We start from the raw sequence: 21950 nt of genomic DNA, 5'->3' as shown, positions 1-21950 counted from the left end.
TTTTCGGTGCCCACTTTTATGCCCATTTTTGTGCCAGTTTTATAATTTTTGTAGCTGCTTTTAAGAGTATTCACATCCGGGCTCCTCGCTGTATTCTACTTTATTATTGTGATTTTTTTACGTTTGTTGTTAAACCTAAAAAGAGAAAAAACAGAAAAAATCCAAATAAGGAACCAACCTCAGCCCCGAATAAGAAACTGGACCAATAAGAAACCAACTTCAGCCCCGAATAAGAAACTGGACCAATAAGAAACCAACTTCAGCCCCGAATAAGAAACTGGACCAATAAGAAACCAACTTCAGCATTGAGTTTTTATTGCTGGTGTCGAGCGATACTGGTGGGAAAATAAGGGAAATGTCTGTTATTACCACATACCGTATTTTTCGTTTTATAAGGCGCACTGGATTATAAGACGCAACCCAAATTTAGAGCTAAAAAAAGGTAAAAAAAAAAATGTGGTCCGTCTTATAATCCAGTGTCCTCTTACCGGAGGAGGGCAGCAGTGGGGGTGAAGCGGGGTCACAGGAGGCAGAGGTTGTGCTGGTAGCCGCGGCGGGTTAGAAGCGTCAGCCGCAGCGGGTCCGTGGTGACAGCGGCGGTCAGTGGCGGCAGTTGCGGCGGCATCCATGGTGGGAGCCGCGTCGGCATCCGTGGTGGGAGCCGCGGCGGGTCTGTGGTGGGAGCCGCGGCGGGTCCGTGGCGGCGGGTGACACGTGGAGCAGGCCGGTAAAGTAAGTGTCTCAGTGTGTCCGCGGTCCCGCTTCAAATGATGGTGCCTGGAGCGGCGCATGCGCAGATAGAGCGCTCATCCAAGTCTTCATTTGCGCATGCGCTGACTCCCGGGGCGGCGCGTGCGCAGATGGAGCTCTCATCCAAGAGATCCATATGCGCACGCGTTGACTCCCGGCGCCATCATTTGAAACTGGGAGCGCGGACACACTGGGACACCTGCCGCACAGGCGCCCCCACGTACGCACAGAGAGGCAGCCGGCACCGACGGGCACTCGGCTGCCCGCCCGCCCGCACACGCGTACAGAGAGCCAGCCGGCACCGACGGGCACCCGGCTGCCCACATGCACGTACAGAGAGGCAGCCGGCACCTACAGGCACCCGGCCGCCCGTCCGCACGCACATTCGCCCGCACGCACGTACAGGGAGGTAGCCGGCACCAATGGCCACCCGGCTGTCCACACGCACGTCCGCCTGCACGCATGTACAGAGAGGCAGCCGGCACCGTCGGGCACCCGGCTGCCTGCACGCAGCCACAGGCAACTGGCCACCAGAATGCACCCGGTTGCCGCACAAACAGCACCCCGGTAAGCTGTATTCGGATTTTAAGACGCACCCCTCATTTTCCTTCCAAATTTTTGGGAGGAAAAGTGCATCTTATAATCCGAAAAATACGGAATATACCCTGCCCCCCTCCCCCTGCAGTGACTGACAGCCACTCAGCATTGGAACCTGCTGTCAGTCAGTGCCCAGAGCACGGTATACTGAGCGGTGATTAAAATCTCATCGGTGCCATCCATATGACTGAAAGCTGAATGCTGTCATAATATATGTTGTTTGAGTTAAAATAATTTGGGAATCTAAGTAACTTTAAGGTCAATTACGGAAATCAGAAGCCTTAAATGTTACTTTGAGCCCCATGGAGGTATCTATGGCCAAAATTAACTTCTCTTTTAAGTTGCAGTCCAGGGCAATCAAATTTGTTAGGTATCTCCATCCTTGCTAATGTAGACTCCCTCTACTCCATGAACTATCAGGCGCTTTTGTCACATACTGTAAAGGATCTTCTAGCATATCATAAAAAAATCATCTCTTGGTTCGGGCGTACTAATAAATTCAAAATGGATATACTCCCTCATTTCTTATGTGTCTTCCAAGCAGTCCCAATACTCGCCAGTTTTTTTTCCCACTTTGAAGTCCACCCTGCATAAATTATGTGGGGACACTCTAGAGCCAGGATTAAGTATCAGATATTCACACGCCATACCTCCTCAGGTGGCATCGGTCTCCCAGACTTCCGTAGATATCATTAGGCTGTACTACTAGTGCACATGTTTGACTGTCATTTCCATGCAGGTACTAAAAAGTGAGTTACCTTGGAACAGGAAGTACCGAATTTTTCGTTTTATAAGACGCACCCCAAATTTAGAGATAAAAAAGTAAAAAAAAAATGGTGTCCTTCTTATACTCCGGTGTTGTCTTACCGGAGGGGGGTGACAGCAGTGGTGGAGCGGGGTCACAGGAGGCAGAGGATGTGCTGGCAGCGGCGGCAAGTCAGTGGTGGCAGCATTGCAGAGGGTCAGTGGTGGCAGTGGCAGGTCAGTGGTGGCAGCGGAGGCGGCGGATCAATGGTGGAGCAGGCCGGTGCGGCTAGTGTCCAGTGTCTGTCTGTGGTCCCGGCTTCAAATGATGGCGCCTGGAGCGGTGCGTGCGCACATGGAGCTCTCATCCAAGAGCTCCATCTGTGCATGAGCTGACTCCCGGAGCGCTGCGTGCACAGATGGAGCTTTCATCCAAGAGCTCCATCTGCGCACGCGCTGACTCCCGGCACCATCACTTGAAGCCGGGACCGCGGACAGACTGGGACACCCACCACACTGCTACTGCAGTCTGTACAGCCACCCGCCCGCACAGAGTGACAGCCAGCAGGCCGCCTGCTAGCCCGCCCGCACAGAGAGGGAGCCGGCCACCGGGACAGGGACAGCCAGCCGCCGGCATTGACAGGCACCCGGCTGCCCGTATGCGCTGACAGACACCAATCCGCGCCCGCACACAGAGCCGCACAGAGTGGCAGCCAGCAGGCCGCCTGCCAGCGCACCCGCACAGAAAGGCAAACGGCCATCGGGACAGATAGACAGCTGGTCGCCGGCATTGACAGGCAACCGGCCGCCCGCATGCACCATCACGAACCCATCCGCCTGCCCGCACACAGAGCCACACAGACAGCCTCCGGACAATTCTCCACCTCCCGGTAAGCTATATTCGGATTTTAAGACGCATCTCTCATTTTCCTCTCACATTGTAGAACATCACTGCAGAGTAAGTGCTAGATGGCATGAACAATTAAAGTCTACGATCTCCAAAACTAGTAAAGAATAGCTGATCTTTGTTATTTACATAGTTTTTCTAGTTTAGGAGTGAAATATAATGTGGGCACATTTTGTAATCGGGTTAATTTTCACTCTTTTGCTGCCTTAATACAAGAAATAGGTGGTAAATTGTGCATGGGACCCTGCTACGGTCACACTTGTCTCCATGATCAGATTTCCGTACAAGCGCTCTCACTGTGCCGTATCACTACAGTCTTGAGATGAACAAAACGATTCTCAGACCCCTGATGTAGAGGCCAGGTCAGTAATCCACGGGGGCTGAACAGGAGCCATGTGAATTTTTTTTTTTATTCTTAAAATAAACAACAAAAGGAAATCGGACAGGCCCCATATGAATCAATGCTGGGCCCCTCTGCTTCTGTTAGAAACAACAATACCTAATTCCATTGCTCTGTTCCTAACCAAAAACTGGGACATTTTTTGTTTTTACTCTTTTGTATTTTCCTGCTCTTATTCCGGGAGTAATAATTGCTTTTATTTTTCCGCCCACATGCCATATGAAGGATTTTTTTTTTTTAAATGGATAAAGTTTAAGTAAAAGTTCAAGTATGGTGAAATGGTGAATAAATAGTGGGTGCACACTACATCCGATCACGCTGTTACCCCCAGTGCGAGCCGATCAAACACTGCAGGCGGCTCACACCGGGCTGAGCACCGAGCGCACCCGAGCACAGCGATGCTCGCGAGAGTGGTTTACATTCGTAAAGCATCCGATCTCTGCACCTTCTTGGAAAAGTCTGAGTTTGTACCAAACACTGAACTTCAGGTTCACTCATCTCTAGTGGTGAATAAAAATCACTTTTGTAAAAAAAATCAGTTTGTGTCTCCATTTTCCGACACCGGTAACATTATTATTTTTGCATCGATTGAGTTGAGTGAGGACTTGTTTTGTGCTTGATGAGCCGACATTTTCATTGATAACATTCTAGGTGCAATATGGATAATTGATCACTTTTCATTGTATTTATATTGCTATAAAAATAATGTGCTACCTTTATGGGTCAGTTTTACTACTTAAATAGCACATTTCATGATAACATTTTTTTCTTACCTCCATTATTATCTGCAGTATTTTACATATCGGCTCATCTCCTTCCCATTCAGGTCCTTACAATATCGGATCCTCTCAGTGGAGATCTTCTATAGAAGAGAATTCTCCTGATTGCCCCGTGAAGGATGGATATGGACAGGGACAAGATGGCGGAGAGGATATTACACCTCACCCTAGAGATCCTCTTCCGGCTTACTGGAGAGGTGAGAGATTCTGATGACGTCACATTACATCATTCTTATCTATGGGAATAACAGATGGACAGAACTGGAGAGGTGAGGACTCTGGAAATGTCTGGTGTGAGATTTATTACTGTGTCTCTCCATAACCAGGATTACACAGTAGTGAAGAAGACCTCTAGTGAGCGCTGTCAGGCCCCTGTGTCTGAGGGATGGGGAAGACCCCTGAGCCCAATCACGGGGCCTCCACCTCACCCCCCGATACATGAGGACATCAATGACCAGAAGATCCTAGAACTCACCTACAAGATGATTGAGCTGCTGACTGGAGAGGTGACACTGCTGGGAATGCTGGGACATTATACAGTAACGCTATGAAGGGATCGGGGGTGACGGTATCATTGTATGTGTCAGGTTCCTATGAGGTGTCAGGACGTCACCGTCTATTTCTCCATGGAGGAGTGGGAGTATTTAGAAGGACACAAAGATCTGTACAAGGACGTCATGATGGAGATTCCACAGCCCCTCACATCACCAGGTAATAGACAGGACTAAATACACACAGCCTATAATTATCTGTATGTAAGGAATGAATTCAATCCCTGTATTTTTCTCCTCCAGTTCTATCCAGTAAGAGGACAACACCAGAGAGATGTCCCCGTCCTCTTCTCCCACAGGTCTGTAACCAAGAAGACCACGATGTTCCTCAGGATGTGTTTCCTCCAGATCTATCCAGTAAGAGGACAACACCAGAGAGATGTCCCCGTCCTCTTCTCGCACAGGACTGTAACCAAGAAGATCCCGATGTTCCTCAGGATGTGTTTCCTCCACCTCTATCCAGTAAGAGATATCTACTCATGTACTTTCTGCACTAATTTTGTGTTTACATTTTTAGACTTTCTGCTCTGGGTTTTGACATGATGTAACCAAAGGTCTCTTAATTACAGAAGTCTAAATTCAATTTCATAGAAGACAGACTGGCATTAGGGGAAAGGGAGAGCAAACTAACCCATTCTCTTAGCAGCCCCAGTATTTATATGCTGATTATAGGACTGCTTATGTGGCGCCCTGGACAAGCCAGGTCATCACAGGTACTACACCATCACACCCTACACCCCGGTCAAGCACACCGAAGCCAAACACAAATCCTTGTTGCCTCCCTCCAGGGGCTGATGTCCACACCAGGGGGTGGAGCCAGGTGGTTGGCACCACCCGCCGAGGAGTTCACAGTCCTGGAGGTGGGAAAAGGAAGTTAGTTGAAGCGACAGTGGAGTTCTGAGGAGTTGAGGTAGCAGTGAGAGATAGTGAGAGGAGAGTGAAAGAGAAGGAAGTAGAGTGGTAAAGGAGCAAAGAGACTGACGGTGTCCGGGTGTGTGGCCCGGGCACAAACAGCAAGGTTGGCAGACGGTGGTGACCGTCTGCAGGAGAGGCTAATTGGAGTGAACCGTATGGACCGTGGACGGGCGGTGGCCCGGCGGTACCGGATCGGTTCTAATGAGCATGCTCAGCATGTCCAGGAGAACTATCTAAATAGTTTAAAATCACTCCTGGTCTCTCTGTCGGTCGGACTCTCTCTCTCTGTCGGTCTCTCTCTCTGTGGGTCGGTCTCTCTCTGTCGGTTGGTCTCTCTCGCTCTCTATCTCTCTCTGTCGATAGGTCTCTCTCTCTCACCCCCTCTCTCATACTCATCTCTCTCTGTCAGTCGGTCTCTCCCTCTCACCCCCTCTCTCATACTCACCGATCACCGGCGCGGCACTGCACAGCTGTCACACTGCTTTAGCGGCTTCTCCTGCTTTTGAAAATGCCGACCGCGGGGAGGCGTAGGCGAACATGACTAAGTAAAGACGCTGTTTCTTTGAGCTCCTCTCTATAATCCCCCATAAAGCTGGTTTTTACATCTAAAATGGGCAAATTTTCAACCAAAAAGGTCAAGCCTCGCACCCCAAGATGACCACCCTCATCCCAGAGCAACTTTGGATCTTATGTCACCCGCTCTCGGGAGCCTGGGACAGTATCACAGCCAGGGCGGGAGCTGAGACCTGCAGATCCTGAACTAGTATTGGATCCGATGCCCGAAACTGCAGCGGTTCTGGAGACCCGGAGGATGGGAGAAGCGGCGGGGAGCCCCCGTGATGCAGAGGGACCCACAGTCAGATCCATGGTGGCGGCAGGAAGCAGCAGAAGCTCCGCGCAGAGCGAGGTGGTAAATCCAGCGGCGCCATTACAAGATGGCGGCCGCGTACATGGAGAGCAGGCCGGCGGTTCAGCGTTGGAGGATGGGACATCCACAGCCATAGCCTCACCTGCCGCACGCTCCGCTGTGACTCTGCTGGGACCGGAGAGCCCTCACAACCCACCTGCGGTCGGCGCCCGTGGGAATCGGACGGTTGCGGCCGGTGATAGCAGGGTGCACATGCGCTCGGGCACAGGCGCTGACTCACCGCTGCAGCCCCGGGCTATGGGGAAGCTGTCAACGCGCCGAGCAAAAGGGGAGAAGAAGCCATCAACCCTGCATACAGGTGCTGTGGAGGGGGGGAGGAAAGGGCTGCATTTAACTCCGATGGATGGCCTGTTTGCAGCTCTCAGGCGCTCTGACTGCGGTAGGACCTGGTGAAGGGGGCCCAAGCTAGGGACTGTGGCAACAATCTCAGCCCCACTCCCCTATTAGAGGTCTCAAGCTCCACAGTGGGCTTTGGGGACGGAGAGGGGCCACATAGTCCCCTGGTGGCTACTAATGAGTCCAGGGGAATCCCCCAGAGGGAGACATCCCCCACCCATTCAGAGAGCTGGTTTATGGGTTCCTCCTGGGCAGAGAGCCTGACAGGCCCAGATGGGGATCTGGATAGGGGTACACTGATGCCCGTGAACAGAGGGCCCAGGGTGCTCGGGTCCCCCACACTTCGACTTACGACAATGCCACAGGCATGGGAAGGCATAAACAACCCCCAAGGTACGCAGAAATTGATATATGGTCCAGCTCTACAGGACTCTTTCTGTGCATATCCCAACATGTCTCATACTGCTGCCTCAATGGGCAAGGACCATCCGGCATCCTTGGCAGATCTGCGGTCATTGTTACAAGCGATTCCCACCAAGAATGATATTGCAGCACTGGCCAATCAAGTGGTAGCAGAGTGTAAACAGGAATTCATCCAATTGCGGACTGAACTTTCCTTACCCATAGGGTCTATGCCCTTGATGAGCGGCAATCAAATTCTCAAATTTCTATTCAATCTATCCAAGAGACAGTAAAGAACCAGTCCAAGCAATTATTTGCCCTCCAACAGCATGTAGATGATTTGGAGAACAGAAACAGAAGGAACGTGTTAGGGGCCTTCCTGAATCCATTGCCACTCCTGATATTCCTGCAGTCCTCCATTCAATTTTTAATAACTTACTAAAGAGGCCACCAGGAGCCCCTCTTGAACTTGACAGAGCCCACAGGGCCCTGCATCCCCCAGATACAGAGGATTTTTGCCCAAGAGATGTTGTGTGCAGGGTGCATTTTTTTGCCGCCAAGGAGGCCATTTTGCAAGCTGCTCGGAGGAAACAGAACTTATCATACAATGGCTCTGCCATTCAAATAATGCCGGATCTTTCAAGGCACACCCTAGCTTAACGTTCTACTCTTAAACCCCTTCTGGATGTCTTAAAAGAGAAGGGTCTACCGTTCCGGTGGGGATTGCCCTTTTCCCTATCGGTACAGAAGGACTCACAGTGGTGGGTCTTTTATGTTCCCCAGAGGACTTTCCGGCATTCATCTCAAGCCTGGATCTGCCTACAATCTCCATTTCAGCATGGCCTACCACTTTGCTCCAGCCTTGGGTCCCCAGGGGATGAACCGGCACCTCCGGGCCGATCCCACCTGCAGAGTCCAGTAGGGGGCTACTCCCGAGAGGCGAAAGGGGTCGCAGACCAGCCCGTCCTCGGCAGACAACATAGATAAGCTCAGAGGCTGTGCGTGCCTTTATGACCTATACTACCTACAGTTATTTAAGTTGAAGGGCTTTTACATGTTGCCTTAAAGTCTATTCATCGCCCATGTTGCATAAGCATTTGATACCTTTACTGGTGTTTATGGCTATCTTTAAAGTTTTAAGTATATTTAGAGCTCAGTTCGGTTATGTCTGACATCTTTTTTCTACAAATGGGTTGGGATCCTCTGTCCTGCCTAGATGAGGCGGATATATTCCCTAGGAACATTTGTTTGGACTTAGGGCTACTTTGCACACTATGACATCGCATGTGCGATGTCGGTGGGGTCAAATCGAAAGTGACGCACATCCGGCGTCACTTGCGATGTCGTAGTCTGTAAAACCTTTTTGATCGTATCATCGGTGTAGTCTCCGACATTTCGATAATGCTGGTGCAGCGACAGGTACGATGTTGTTCCTCGTTCCTGCGGCAGCACACATCGCTGTGTATGAAGCCGCAAGAGCGAGGAACATCACCTTACCTGCGTCCCGGCTGCTATGAGAAGGAAGGAAAGGAGGTGGGCGGGATGTTTACATCCTGCTCATCTCCGCCCCTCCGCTGCTATTGCCGCCTGCTGTGTGACGTCGCTGTGACGCCGCACAGCCCGCCCCCTTAGTAAGGAGGCGGTTCGCCGGCCAGAGCTACGTCGCAGGACAGGTGAGTACATGTGAAGCTGGCGTAGCGACAATGTTCGCTACGTCAGCAATCACAAGATATCGCACGTACGACGGGGGCAGGGACTATCGCACTCGACATCGCAGCATCAGCTTGTCGTAATGTGCAAAGTCCGCCTTAGACTATTGTGCAAGGTCTTTATGCCTGCTGTTCTCTTTGTTTTTTCCCCTGCTACACTCTACCCACCTCAAGTATTTTCTTCTCTCTACCTTTGGCGGCCGGGCTGATCGTGTTCGATTCCTTCTCTCATGTATCTCTAATGTCTCATCCTCTTATAGATGGCGGACCTAACCATCGCTTCTTTAATGCCAAGGGCCTCAACGTTCCGGAGAAACGGACACAGATACTTTACCACCTCCATAAACGGAAGGTGAGAATAGTATGTTTCCAGGAGACCCATTTCAAACAAGAACATGCCCCATTATTAAAAATAAGTATTACCAGACATGGGTATCCTCAGACAACCCAGATTGCCGTTCTAAAGGAGTGGCGATAGCCATTCATAAATCCTTTCCACATCAAATCTTAAAGTGCACGACAGATAGTCTTGGAAGGTATATTATCCTCTCGCTGAAGGTGGGGGACCAAACATTCATAATAATTAATACATACGCCCCAAATCAAAAGCAGGACAGCTTTGTTGCTCGTTTGGTCGACGCCACGATCCCCTTGATACAAGGTACAGCAATTTTATGCGGCAACCTCAATGTTACCCTTGACCCCACATTGGATAATTCTAGGGGGAAATGCAGCATTACATACACTACCATTAAAGGTATCAAAAAAGCTTTATTGCGCATTCAATTGTTAGACACATGGAGACTAAAACACCCGTCGGACAGAGACTATAGTTTCTATTCCCACACACAGGACTCATATATTCGTATAGGCTACATACTATTACAGCACAATGCCCTCCCCTTGATCCAACATACTGGGATTAATAACATACTGTGGTCACACCACGCGCCGGCCTATTGTACGATTGAGATTCCTTCTCTCTCGGCCCCAGAGGGTCGTGGCGGCTGAATGAGTCGTTGCTGCTGGATGAGCTCTGTGTTACCGATGTTCAGACCTCTATCACAAGGTTCATAGAGGACCACTCAGTGGATGACACAGCCCCCACTTATAAGTGGGAAGCATTGAAATGTGTCCTACTGTAACATCCTGGAGGTGGATTCACGGGACCGTGCACCGGACTCCCCCAGAGAGGCAACCCGGAGCTAACCCCTATACAGGGACTGTCCGATCACCCCACCAGAGGGCCTAGATGCACGGTATCCGGAACACTCGGGGTACGGAGTACGGGTCCTACAGAAGTCTCTAAGGGAGATGACTAAGAGTCCAATGGGAGGGGGCGTGGCTATGGCCTGGAGCTAGGAGGACGCGTGTCTGGCAAGCTCCGTTATCCTGAATCCTGGATATATCCCAGCGGGGGAGACTGTAATTAACCCCTTGAAGGTCCCTGGAGAGAGACACAAGCAGTGGAGAGGTCGGGGGTGCGGTGTGGCGACCGGGAGAGCTGAGAGGAGGGACGGAGTTACAGTGCCTTGCTGTTCTTTCAATCAGCTGCAGCCATTTTACAAACGGTGACCTGTGGTGGCAAGGAAGTAAGGAGGGGGCTTGGTGCGGAGGTGGAAAAAGAGCCTACCTGCTAAGGGAGCCAGAGCTGCAGCAATTGATCCTGGTAGCGGGCAGAAAGAGGAGCACTGTCAGTCTGGGGATTTCAGCCTGAAAGACGCCGAGGGAAGACTGAGGTGAACTGGATCCTAGTGCCCTCCATTTTCTCCCTGAGGTTCAGAGGCAACGTTACATCAGTGCCAGCGGTGGTGAGTGAGAAGCTGCAGAGAGGGCCCCTGGGATTACACACCAGCAGTGGGGGAGTGTGATACCAATGTGATATGACTGAAGACTGAATGTGATTTAGATAGGGATCATAATCAAAAGATATAGTGATCCCAGATATTATTTGATCCATCAATAATTCAGTATCAAAGAGATGTCCTCTGGATTAACCTATCTCACTATGACCAAAGAATACATGTCAAACAGATCTTAAGATAATGAGGAAGTAACATTTACAGTTCCACTTACCGGAAACTTGTGGTTGGCTTAAAGACAGGTATAAGGAAGCTTGCATATAAAATTTACGGCTCATTGCAATATTTCACTAAAACTATGGTCAACTATGGTCGGTCAGTTGTCAACTGGCAGGATGTACAAGTAAATGTGCAGGAAGCTGCTGGTGCCCACAGCAGTTTATGGTCAAGTTATATGAACATGACTCAGCTGTCACATGCTGGTGACCATTTAAACACAACCTACAAAGTTTTCCTATAAAAATACACCGGACTCGCTTAATGTTAGGGAAACCTTCCAGGACATTGAAGTGTACGTACGCACTGTTCCTGTGATGCAAGAGGCCGCGTTGTTGTTTCCTTATCATTAAATCGAGTCCCTCCAATGAGAAGGATTGCTGCAACAAACGGTAATGTTGATGCATATTTCTGTTATTGTATAAGATTCTATGACTAAAAAATAGTTCTTATGCCTATATGTAGCATTGACTATTCATATGCTATTAAAATAAATAGTATCTTGCTATAAAGAATATTAGTATTCGTGCCTGATTAGGATATCAGTGAGCGCTTCGTAAGTACGGTCTTTCAGCCCCCTTTTTAGTAGAATTTAGCAAGACAGGGAGAAGGGAGAGGAAGCGATGGGACCACCCAGGGCTGTAGGGAAGGCCACCCAAGATGGCGCTGCTGGTGCTGGAGTGGCGGGAAAGGGAGGCAGAGCTGCATCTGCGTCACAGCAGAAGGCTGCTGCAGGACGCTTGGCCCAATATGCCAGGAATAGCTCCTCGGAATCTGACTCTGGTAATAGGGAGACAGCTTCGGGGTCATCCCATGCTGGTCAGCAGAGGCAGCGGCAGGAAAATGCCCGGGAATTACAAGACCCACAGGCCACAATGGAGGATGGGAAGGGGAGCTCATCTTCGCCTCCCCCGTCACCCCCAATAGATAAATTGCGGCGGGCGCTCCTGCAATCAGATTCTTCTGCACAGGAAGCTGCAGCTCCCCCAAGAGAACCTACTCTATCAGATGTCATGGAATTTGCAACACCTCCCTCAATAACCTCACGTACCAAATGAGCTGTATTAAGAGAGATTTGGCTAGTGTGACACAAGATTTGAAGCGGCAAGCTGAAAAAACCACAGCCCTGGAGGAGAGAGTGAGCGAAATTGATGATGTACTGTGGCCCATGACGCAGATGGTGCAGGGATATGGCAGAAATATCGATGCCATCAAAGCCAAACAGGATGATCTGGAGAACCGCCTGCGCAGAAATAATATACGCATAGTAGGGGTGCCGGAGAAGGTGGAGGGAACAAAGCCTGCTGAGTATTTTGAAGACTGGATTACACAGACTTTTGGAAAAGACACACTTACGCCGTTATTTGCGATTGAACAGGCTCACAGGGTTCCTACCCGACCCCTTCCACCAGGGGGCCCCCCTCGCACGGTGCTTATGAAGATCCTGCATTACAGAGATAGAGACATTATCTTGAGAGCAGCTAAAAACAACCCAAATCTATCCATAAATGGTCAGAAAGTGCCGCTCTATCCTGACTACTCAGCAGAGGTCCAAAAGAAGAGGGCACAATTCTTGGACATCAAGCGCAGATTGCGCCAACTGGATATTCCCTACTCAATGCTGTACCCAGCGCGACTCCGAGTGGTGGCTATGAATTCTACACATTTCTTTGAGGCTTCAAAAGACGTAATGGAATGGCTGAACCAACATGAGAAAACCATCCGGGAGTCAAGGAGGCAGCGGAGCCCACTGGCTGAATGAAGCTGCCTTTTGTTGTATGTCTGTTTTTCTCTCTCATTGGGAGATGGAGCCCTTTCCCTTTGCTTGTAGCTCTCTACCAGCCCCGGTTTTAGTTGACATTGCTGCTGAAAAAGGTCATCTTCCGGAACCGTGGCTGGGAGGAGAGGAAATGGTTGGTGGGAAGTGGCGACGTGGACTGCCTCGCCTGATGGACAACTACACTTGGGTAATAATTCTACATGAAGGATTGATTATATTGTAATGCTAAATTCAAAGTTTGTCCCCCGGGGCTGCCTATGGTCCATGGGCTTTCTTAGTCTCCCCTCTGTGAGTGGGGTCCTCCTTTTTTTTCTTTTTTTTTCTTTTTTTTATTATTTATAGTCTCTCGTCTCTTCTCCTTCCTATTTCTATATTTGAGATGCAGGGATGTCGCAATATTGAGGCTTCATGTGGGGGACGGAGGGGGGGTTGTAAAAAGGGAATGAAAAGCTTAGTTCTATGAACAGTGTCGGGAGAAGTTTGCCACGGTTGTTTTACATTGCTGAATGCAAGTATGTCTCCCGGGGCTTCCTGTGGTCCACGGGCTTTATTGGTTGCTCTCCTATATTCTTTCCTCTTCCTTCCTCCTCCATCCCCTCCCCCCCCTTTTTTTTTTTTCTTTCTCTCTCTCTTTTTTTCTTCCTCTTCTTCTCTTATCTTTTCTCTCTCTCTCCGCTCCCACTCTATTTTCTATATAGATATTGTTATAACAATGATAAGGTTTGATGCGGGAGGGGGGGAGGGGGTTACAATGTTATACTTAAAAAGTAGCCTTATGTAAAGTTTTAAAAGGAGCTTGCCATGGACAAAAAAGGTCCTTTGAGTTGCACACGTTCCCCAAAGGGTGGGAGTAGTGGTTTTGGACAGTAGTTTATTTCTCGGTCTGGACTCCTACTGGAGAGGAGTATTTTGATAGACCCTACTGTCAACTTGTTTTTGGTTATGGTTGTTAGGATGTTGGGAGGGTGGGAGAGGGAGTAGGGGAACTATGTTTGTCTACAAAATGGAAGGCTATATCGGTGGTCCAGACGTCATGAGGGTGTCTGGGGGACAGTCCAAGCTGCACTTATTTGGTTTGCTGTGACATAATGGCTGAACAGGTGATGATGTTGACTTGGAATGTGAGAGGGTTGAATGATAGGGTGAAGCGCAGGGCGGTGTTGGATTATGTGAAGACTTTCCCATCTTCAGTAGTATGTTTGCAAGAGACTCATCTGACTAAAGACAAGACTCATCTGTTGAAGTCGGGGTGGATTAGTCATAGTTTCAATGCCACTTCAAACTACTCCAGGGGGGTCAGTCTGTTGGTGCATCGTAATGTACCCTTTGTCTATCAATCGGTCAAAATAGATGTGGATGGGAGGTATATTTGTCTCCTGGCACAGTTGGCAGGGATGGTATACATAATAGTGGTGGTTTACGTTCCTCCTCCATATTCGGGACAAGTCCTTCAGGATGCTCTTCACTTTGCGGCGCAAGCACCCTTGTTGCCCTTGTTGATCCTCGGAGATTTTAACAACATAATTGATGTGGAATTAGACAAAATGGGGTAAGGAGAGGGTGGGGGACTGACGCCGTTTGGGAAACTGCTGTTAGAAGTGAAGTTGATGGATTTATGGAGAGTACGGAACCCGGGGGTGAAGGTTTACTCATGTTTGTCTGCCTCTTTCGGCTCGCTCTCAAGAATTGATATGGGCCTGGGCAATGCGCAAATGGCAAGGGCGGTGAGCTTAGTGGAGTATTTACCTCGTAGCATTTCAGACCATACTCCACTTCGGGTTGTGATACAGTTAGGGATAAGGGAGGGGGGAGTACCATTCCTTGGAGGTTTAATCCGTTTTGGTTAACTTCATTCCCTAAAGCCTGCTTTACACGGTACGACCGATTGTGCGATTTCACAATCGATCGTACCCGCCCCCGTCCTTTTTGCGTCACGGGCAAATCGCTGCCCGTGTCGCACAAAGTTAGTAAACCCCGTCACACATACTTACCTCTCGTGCGACCTCGCTGTGGGCGGCGAACGTCCACTTCCTGGAGTGGGAGGGACGTTCGGCGTCACAGCGACGTCACACGGGCGCCGGCCAATAGAAGCGGAGGGGCGGAGATGAGCGGGACGTAAACATCCCGCCCACCTCCTTCCTTCCACATAGAGACGGCGGCGGCCGCGGGAGGCAGGTGAGCTGCTCATCGTTCCCGTGGTGTCACACGGAGCGACGTGTGCTACCACGGAAACGATGGTCAACTAAAGTAAACGATATTATGGAACCTAACGAGCAGTACCCGACTCACGATTTGTGAGCGATACTTCGTCGCTAGGAGGTGTCACACAGGCCGGCATCACCAGCGATGCCGGATGTGCGTCACAAAAACCGTGACCCCGACGATCTATCGCACGATAGATTGCCTGGTGTAAAGCAGCCTTAAGAGTAGTAAGATTCCCACCCTACTTGAGGAATTTTTCACTTATAATGTGGGGTCGGCCTCGAAGGCTATGGTATGGGACACAATGAAAGCGTTCCTTAGGGGTACCCTGATTAAAGAGGTAAATGGGATTAAGAGCGTGTCCAGAGAATTTGGGAACACTCTGCGGAAAGAGGTTCAGGAGGCTGAATTACTTTATGTTACACATCCGTCAGACGGTAATAAGGCCACGCTGGAACATGCACAGACACAGCTATCCCAACATATGTTGACAACAGCAGGGGATAAGTTATTCTTTAAAAAACAAAGCTATTTTGAAGAAGGAGAAAGGGTGGGACATTTGTTGGCAGTGGTGTCGCGGGCCCAGCAGGGAGTGTCCTTCATTGCTGAATTGAAAAAGAGTGATGGCTCACTGACACGATCTGATAGGGAGGGGATGATGGTGTCGCGGGCGGAGGAGGGGACGCTGCGCTCTCCCACTGCTCGGGTCCGGCTGCCGCTGCTGCTGCGGCCTCTGCTGCTCGGTGGCTCGAGTGATGGGCTGGATCCCGGGGACTCGAGCGGCGCTCCTCGCCCGTGAGTGAAAAGGGGATTGGTTTTGGGGATTTATTGCCCCTGCCAATGGTGCTGGCTTCTCCTTGTGTACTGGTCCGGTACTGCCGGGCCACCACCCGTCCAGGGTCCTTACGGCACCTCCGATAGGCCACTCCTGCAGACGGTCACCGCCGTCTGCTAACCTTGCTGTCTCTGTCCGGGGCACACACCCGGACCAACTTCAGGCTGCTCTTTTACTACTTTCTTAGCGTCACTCCCACTCCTCTCACTTGCTCCTCTACCACTCAACTCCAACTTCAAAACCCTTCTCTCCCTGTTCTGCCTGGTTTTCCCGCCTCCAGGACTGTGAACTCCTCGGTGGGCGGAGCCAACCGCCTGGCCCACCCTCTGGTGTGGACATCAGCCCCTGGAGGAAGGCAACAAGGATTTCTGGTCTAGCTTAGGTGTACCTAACCGGGGTGTAGGGTGTGGTGATGTCATTACCTGTGACCCCTGGCTTGCCCAGGGCGTCACATTCCCCCTTAGCAAAATGCAGACCGTCCGCGGGCTGCCCGTCCAACACCGGTTTTATTTTTCTGAAAAAGATAAAAAACGGTAACACATACAGTCATATTAACATCATCCCACAACGGGAGGCACTTTTCTTAAACGTTGCAAACAGTTTCAAACGGTTAACGGTTTCCGCTCTCTCCCACCCAAGCAACCTGGCCCTGATGCTGCCCCTAAGAAATAGGCAGCACCCCTTGACCCCAGTCCAGTACCAAGTTACCCGAGCGGGATCTGTCCTTTCCAGGGGACCCACATCCATGGGGAGCCCCTGGAACCCCCAGAGGGTAGCCACCAGTTCCGGTGGTGGCTGGGCCCCAGCCTGCTCCACTCCGGGCCCTCCCTCTAATCTGCCTCTCTGGAGGCGGCAACGGTAAAGCCATAAACATTTTTATTTACATTCCACAAGTTTGTGGTTGCCCTGCAAGTTCTCGGGCCTGTTCATAGAAGTTTCTATGCAAGGTGAAGGGGGTCCCAACGGGGACCAGTTGCCGGCTGCGACCGGTTCCAAATCAGATGACTTCCTCAGTTGATCACTTATCATTTTCTCATAACTTTCAACTTTAAAACCTTTAACACACATGTTCACCCCCCCTCTAATTAGTAGTTTCCCTGTACCTAAGTGGGGGTCTACCTAGGTTGGGGTGAGTGGACCTCCGGGGTCCAGTGTCTGTGGTGACAGGCAGCGGGGGAGAGGGAACAATCAGTCCCTCTTCCCTGTTATTGTGTGGGACAGGCGGAGGCATAGGGGAGCTGGGCATAGGTTCATCCCTGGGCACTGGCACTGGCTCTGGCTCACGGTTGACCACCTCCATCATTTCTTCATCCATGGGTTGTGGGAATAGTATCACTGGAAGAATCACCGCGCCGTTCTGTGTAGGACAGTCCGCTGAGAAGTCACCCATCACGGTGTGGATTACCTCTTTTGCCTTCTCTGCTGGTGGAGGAACCGGTACTTCACCCGTTGCCCTCAATGCTGGCGGGCACCTTTTCAGATGATCCCGGGAAACCGTGGCCAAAGTGCCTCGGTCGGAGCTTTCGGCTAGCTTTCGGCTAGCATAGGCAATCACTTTTTCCTTCCCATCCTGGACCTGGGACAAGACTGCCCAAAAGCCCACATTGCTGGCATCGGTGTAGAGGATGAACGGGTGGCTGTAATCAGGATACGCTAGGATCTCCTCCCCGGTCAAGGCCGCTTTCAGCTGATGGAAGGATTCCTCATGCCTCTCTTCCCACACCAGTGGGGCTCTGAGGGGTCTACCACCTTTGGTCTGTCCCACGAGCAGGTCTTGCATGGGGGCAGCCATCTTCGTGTATCTCTTGATGAAGCGACGGTAGTACCCTACCAGACCCAGAAACTGCCTTACTTCCCTCACTGTGGTTGGCCTCGGCCAGTCTTGGATGGCAGTGACCTTCTCGGGGTCGGGGGCGACACCTTCTGCTCCCACCACATGCCCCAGATACTGCACTCTGGGTTTCAGCAGATGACACTTGGAGGGCTTCAACTTCATCCCGTACTTGGCAAGGGACGCGAACACCTCGGCTAGGTGTTCCAGATGGGCTTCATATGTCTGTGAATACAGGATTACATCATCCAGATACAATAGGACGGTCTCAAAATTCAGGTGCCCCAAACAGCACTCCATAAGCCGTTGGAAGGTACCCGGGGCATTGCACAGCCCGAACGGCATACTGTTGAATTCACAGAGTCCCATAGGGGTGGTAAAGGCAGTTTTCTCTCGGTCTTCGGGCGCCACGGCCACCTGCCAGTACCCACTGGTGAGGTCAAGGGTGGAGAAGTAGTTGGCGGTTCTCAGCGCGGACAAGGACTCCTCGATACGGGGCAGAGGGTAGGCATCCTTATGTGTTATCTGGTTAATCTTCCGGTAATCCACGCACATCCGCATGGTGCCGTCTTTCTTCTTAACCAGCACCAACGGGGCGGCCCAGGGACTGCAGCTGTCCCTGATAACCCCTGCCTCCCTCATATTCCTCAACATGTCCTTGGCGCACTGCTAGTGTGCAGGGGGAATGGGCCTGTACCTCTCTTTGATAGGGGGATGTTCACCGGTAGGGATATGGTGTTGGACCCCTTTAATCTGCCCAAAGTCTAGGGGATGTTTGCTAAAAACGTGCTCGTACTCCCGTACCACCCTGTATACCCCTTCTTTGTGATGTGTAGGAGTATCGTCAGTGCCCACGTGTAGCTGTTGGTGCCACTCCTCTGACTCCCCTTGGGGCGGGTGAGTGCTGGCAGTAGGTAGTGAAACTGGAGGAGCTGCTTCATGGATGGTGTGGGGATCTAGGGTGAGCAACTTGGCAAGTGTAGCATACCGGGGAAGCCTGACTTCTTCCTCCCCACAGTTCAGCACCCTCACGGGCACTCTCCCCTTCTTTACATCTACCACCCCTCGGGCGACCATTACCGTGGGCCAGTGTTCGGAGGGCATGGGCTCTATCATGGCAGGGTAGTCACGCCCCTGAGGCCCTACTGCTGCCCTACACCAAATCATCATCTCACTCCTAGGGGGCACAGTCAACGGGGCAACATCCAACACTCTCACTCCACCAATCTCCCCTCCCGTCGAGTTTACATGCTGGCGGTACATCAAGGCACGGATCTCACGCTGCACAGCTCTTTGTCGGCTCCCCGCCGCCGTGGCGGCCAGCTGCTGCAGTAGGGCCAACACATCACTCATACAGTGCTCCATCTCATTGGTTCCCAGCACTATCTTCGGGTTATGATCACTGGGTTCATTCATGATCACAATCATACCCTGGTGTTGCAGTTCAGCTCGCCCCACCGTCATGGTCACTTGTTTATACCCCACTTGGTTCAGTGGGAGTCCATCAGCAGCAATCAGTGTTATACTAGTATCTGGGGGAGCCAGCTCGTCTGTCCCCCAATACTGTTGGTACAATGTGTATGGTATGGTGGTTACCTGTGATCCAGTGTCCAAGAGAGCCATCACCGGTATGCCGTCCACAGCCACGGGGATGATGGGCCGGGCCCCGATATACCAGTCCCGCCAGTCTGGGGGGCCACGGGGTTCTACTCCTGAGGATTGGCCCATGGCCCCAGGGGTTGCTCGTTTAACGGGCACTGTCGGAAGTAATGGCCAGGCTTGCTGCACCTGTAGCAGGTTGGAGGTCTGTTCCGCGAGTTGTTAGCACTTCTCCGCTGCATCCAGGGAACATCCTCAGGGCTGTCGGCGAGCTGTATCTTGGTTGGAGGCTGGGATCTGGTCAGAGGTTGGAGTGCGGCGAGAATCTTGGCGAGGTCTCCATCCATGCGGCGGACCTGGGCAGCCAGTTCTTCCATCGTGCTGCTTGTAGCTGTAGGTACTGGAGAGGCTGGTAGGGCAGGGGCCACCATGACGGGGGCCGTCTCAACTGGCCACGGGGCTGGTTCCAAGACTTCCGAAGCTGGGGGTTGCAGAGCTTTAATGGCCCGTTCCTTTAACACAGCAAAGTCCACATCAGGGTGTTCTAGGGCCCACAGCCGGAGTTGTTTGAGATCCTCAGAGGACCTCATCCCCTGCACAAATTGCTCTACTAACATTTTGTTGCTGTCCGCCTCATTGATGGTGTCCACCCGCTTCAGTGTGCGGAGGGCGGTTTGCAGACGTAAAGCGTAGTCCTGAATGCTGTCCACAGACCATTGCCAACATTGGTAAAACTGCATCCTCAGCTCAGCTTCGGTACAGGTCTCGGGCAGTCTGTAGTTTCTCAAAGATGGTGGCTACAGAGAACCGGTCCCCCTCGGCCCAGGTCTCCGCCTCCTGCTCAGCCGCGCCGGTTAGCTGGCCCAGCACTACCGCTGCACGTTGCTTATCAGTCAGGGGGTACAATTCCAGGAGCGGGTTAAGCTTTTTCCGGAAGACCTGTAACGCATCAGGTTTCCCGTCGTACTGCGGTAGCCAGGTAGCTCCGGGCACATAGGGCAAGGAGAACGGCATCACCTGAGCGAGAGCTGGGACCGCGGCACCCCCTGCCAGCGCGGCCGGGACCTGGGCAGGCCCATTCCCATCCACGGGTGCCACTGCGGTTGCGATCGCCGCTCCTCCAGCAGCTCCGTCGGGCGCAGACATCTTGCTTCCGTCCCCCTTAGCCTCTTTCCGGCTCCTCCTCTATCGGGGCGGGATTTTGGCCTTCGCGCCTCCACTACTCGAGGAGACGCTCGAGCGGGAACTTTTCGCGCCAAAGATGGCGGCTTCTCAAATTTTCTGGCCGGACACCTCCAGCGGTAACAAGGCGCACCTCTACCCAACGGCAGAGCGGTAAGATCCTGTTCGTGACGCCAAGTTGTCGCGGGCAGAGGAGGGGACGCTGCGCTCTCCCACTGCTCGGGTCCGGCTGCCGCTGCTGCGGCCTCTGCTGCTCGGTGGCTCGAGCGATGGGCCGGATCCCGGGGACTCGAGCGGCGCTCCTCGCCTGTGAGTGAAAAGGGGATTGGTTTGGGGGATTTATTGTCCGTGACGCCACCCACGGTTGTGGTGATTGTGTGGGCACCACCGCTGCTCTGTATGGGGATCTCAGGAGCGGTGACAGGGAGCAGCAGAGTTGTTAGTTCTCCCCTCCGTGGGTAGGGGTTGGTTGTCCCGGGGCCCAGTGATGGGGTGGAGGATGAGGGATGGAAGGCCAGGTGCGGGGCCTGGTGAGGTGCAGGGTCGCGGGGGGGGGGGGGGGGCAGCGCTGTGCCTCACGGCACGGTGGTACTCACTCAGCCTGAGATGGTGACACAGTTCTCGGTAAAACACACGGCTGGAAAGACGGTTCCCACGGACGGCTGCTGTTGCTTTTCCCCGGTAGTTAACGGTGACTGTCTCTTTCCCTGCACCTTGTGTAATGTTGGTAGCGATGGGTTCCCACCGGTAACCCGCTCCCCGACTTGGATATGGGCCGGAGGAGCCCCTCTTTGCCCGCAGGCGCTGGCCCTGAGAAACTGGTGCCTTGGCGGTGGCGGTGTCTCTCTCATACGGTTGGACGGTTGCCTTCAATCGGGACTTAGTTGTTTGGAGACCCGGAGGTCCCCTTCACTGACGGATTTGGCAAATTCACGGCGACTCCTAGCCTTGCCGGGATCCGAAAGGCCCCTGCCAATGGTGCTGGCTTCTCCTTGTGTACCGGTCCGGTACCGCCGGGCCACCACCCGTCCACGGTCCTTACGGCACCTCCGATAGGCCACTCCTGCAGACGGTCACCGCCGTCTGCTAACCTTGCTGTCTCTGTCCGGGGCACACACCTGGACCAACTTCAGGCTGCTCTTTTACTACTTTCCTAGCTTCACTCCCACTCCTCTCACTTGCTCCTCTACCACTCAACTCCAACTTCAAAACCCTTCTCTTCCTGTTCTGCCTGGTTTTCCCGCCTCCAGGACTGTGAACTCCTCGGTGGGCGGAGCCAACCGCCTGTCCCACCCCCTGGTGTGGACATCAGCCCCTGGAGGAAGGCAACAAGGATTTCTGGTCTAGCTTAGGTGTACCTAACCGGGGTGTAGGGTGCGGTGATGTCATTACCTGTGACCCCTGGCTTGCCCAGGGCATCACAAT

The 21950-nt window shown here is 52.1% G+C and overlaps 1 protein-coding gene across 2 annotated transcripts in view; it reads left to right on the top strand.

Annotated features, from left to right (window-relative positions):
• Nucleotides 1-4353: 4353 nt before the first annotated feature.
• Nucleotides 4354-21950, top strand: part of LOC142258941 (uncharacterized) — a 38598-nt gene continuing 21001 nt past the window's right edge. For both annotated transcript variants that reach the window (XM_075331495.1, XM_075331494.1), the window contains exons 1-2: nucleotides 4354-4888; nucleotides 4972-5190. In XM_075331495.1, the coding sequence (XP_075187610.1) occupies nucleotides 4756-4888; nucleotides 4972-5190 (352 nt within the window). In that variant the 5' untranslated portion in view covers nucleotides 4354-4755. The remainder of the gene's footprint in view (nucleotides 4889-4971; nucleotides 5191-21950) is intronic.

This window comes from Anomaloglossus baeobatrachus (assembly GCF_048569485.1).
Source record: "Anomaloglossus baeobatrachus isolate aAnoBae1 chromosome 5 unlocalized genomic scaffold, aAnoBae1.hap1 SUPER_5_unloc_19, whole genome shotgun sequence".
Taxonomy (NCBI): domain Eukaryota; kingdom Metazoa; phylum Chordata; class Amphibia; order Anura; family Aromobatidae; genus Anomaloglossus; species Anomaloglossus baeobatrachus.
Note: the sequence above shows the minus strand (reverse complement) of the source record. Positions and strands in the feature narration are given on the sequence as shown.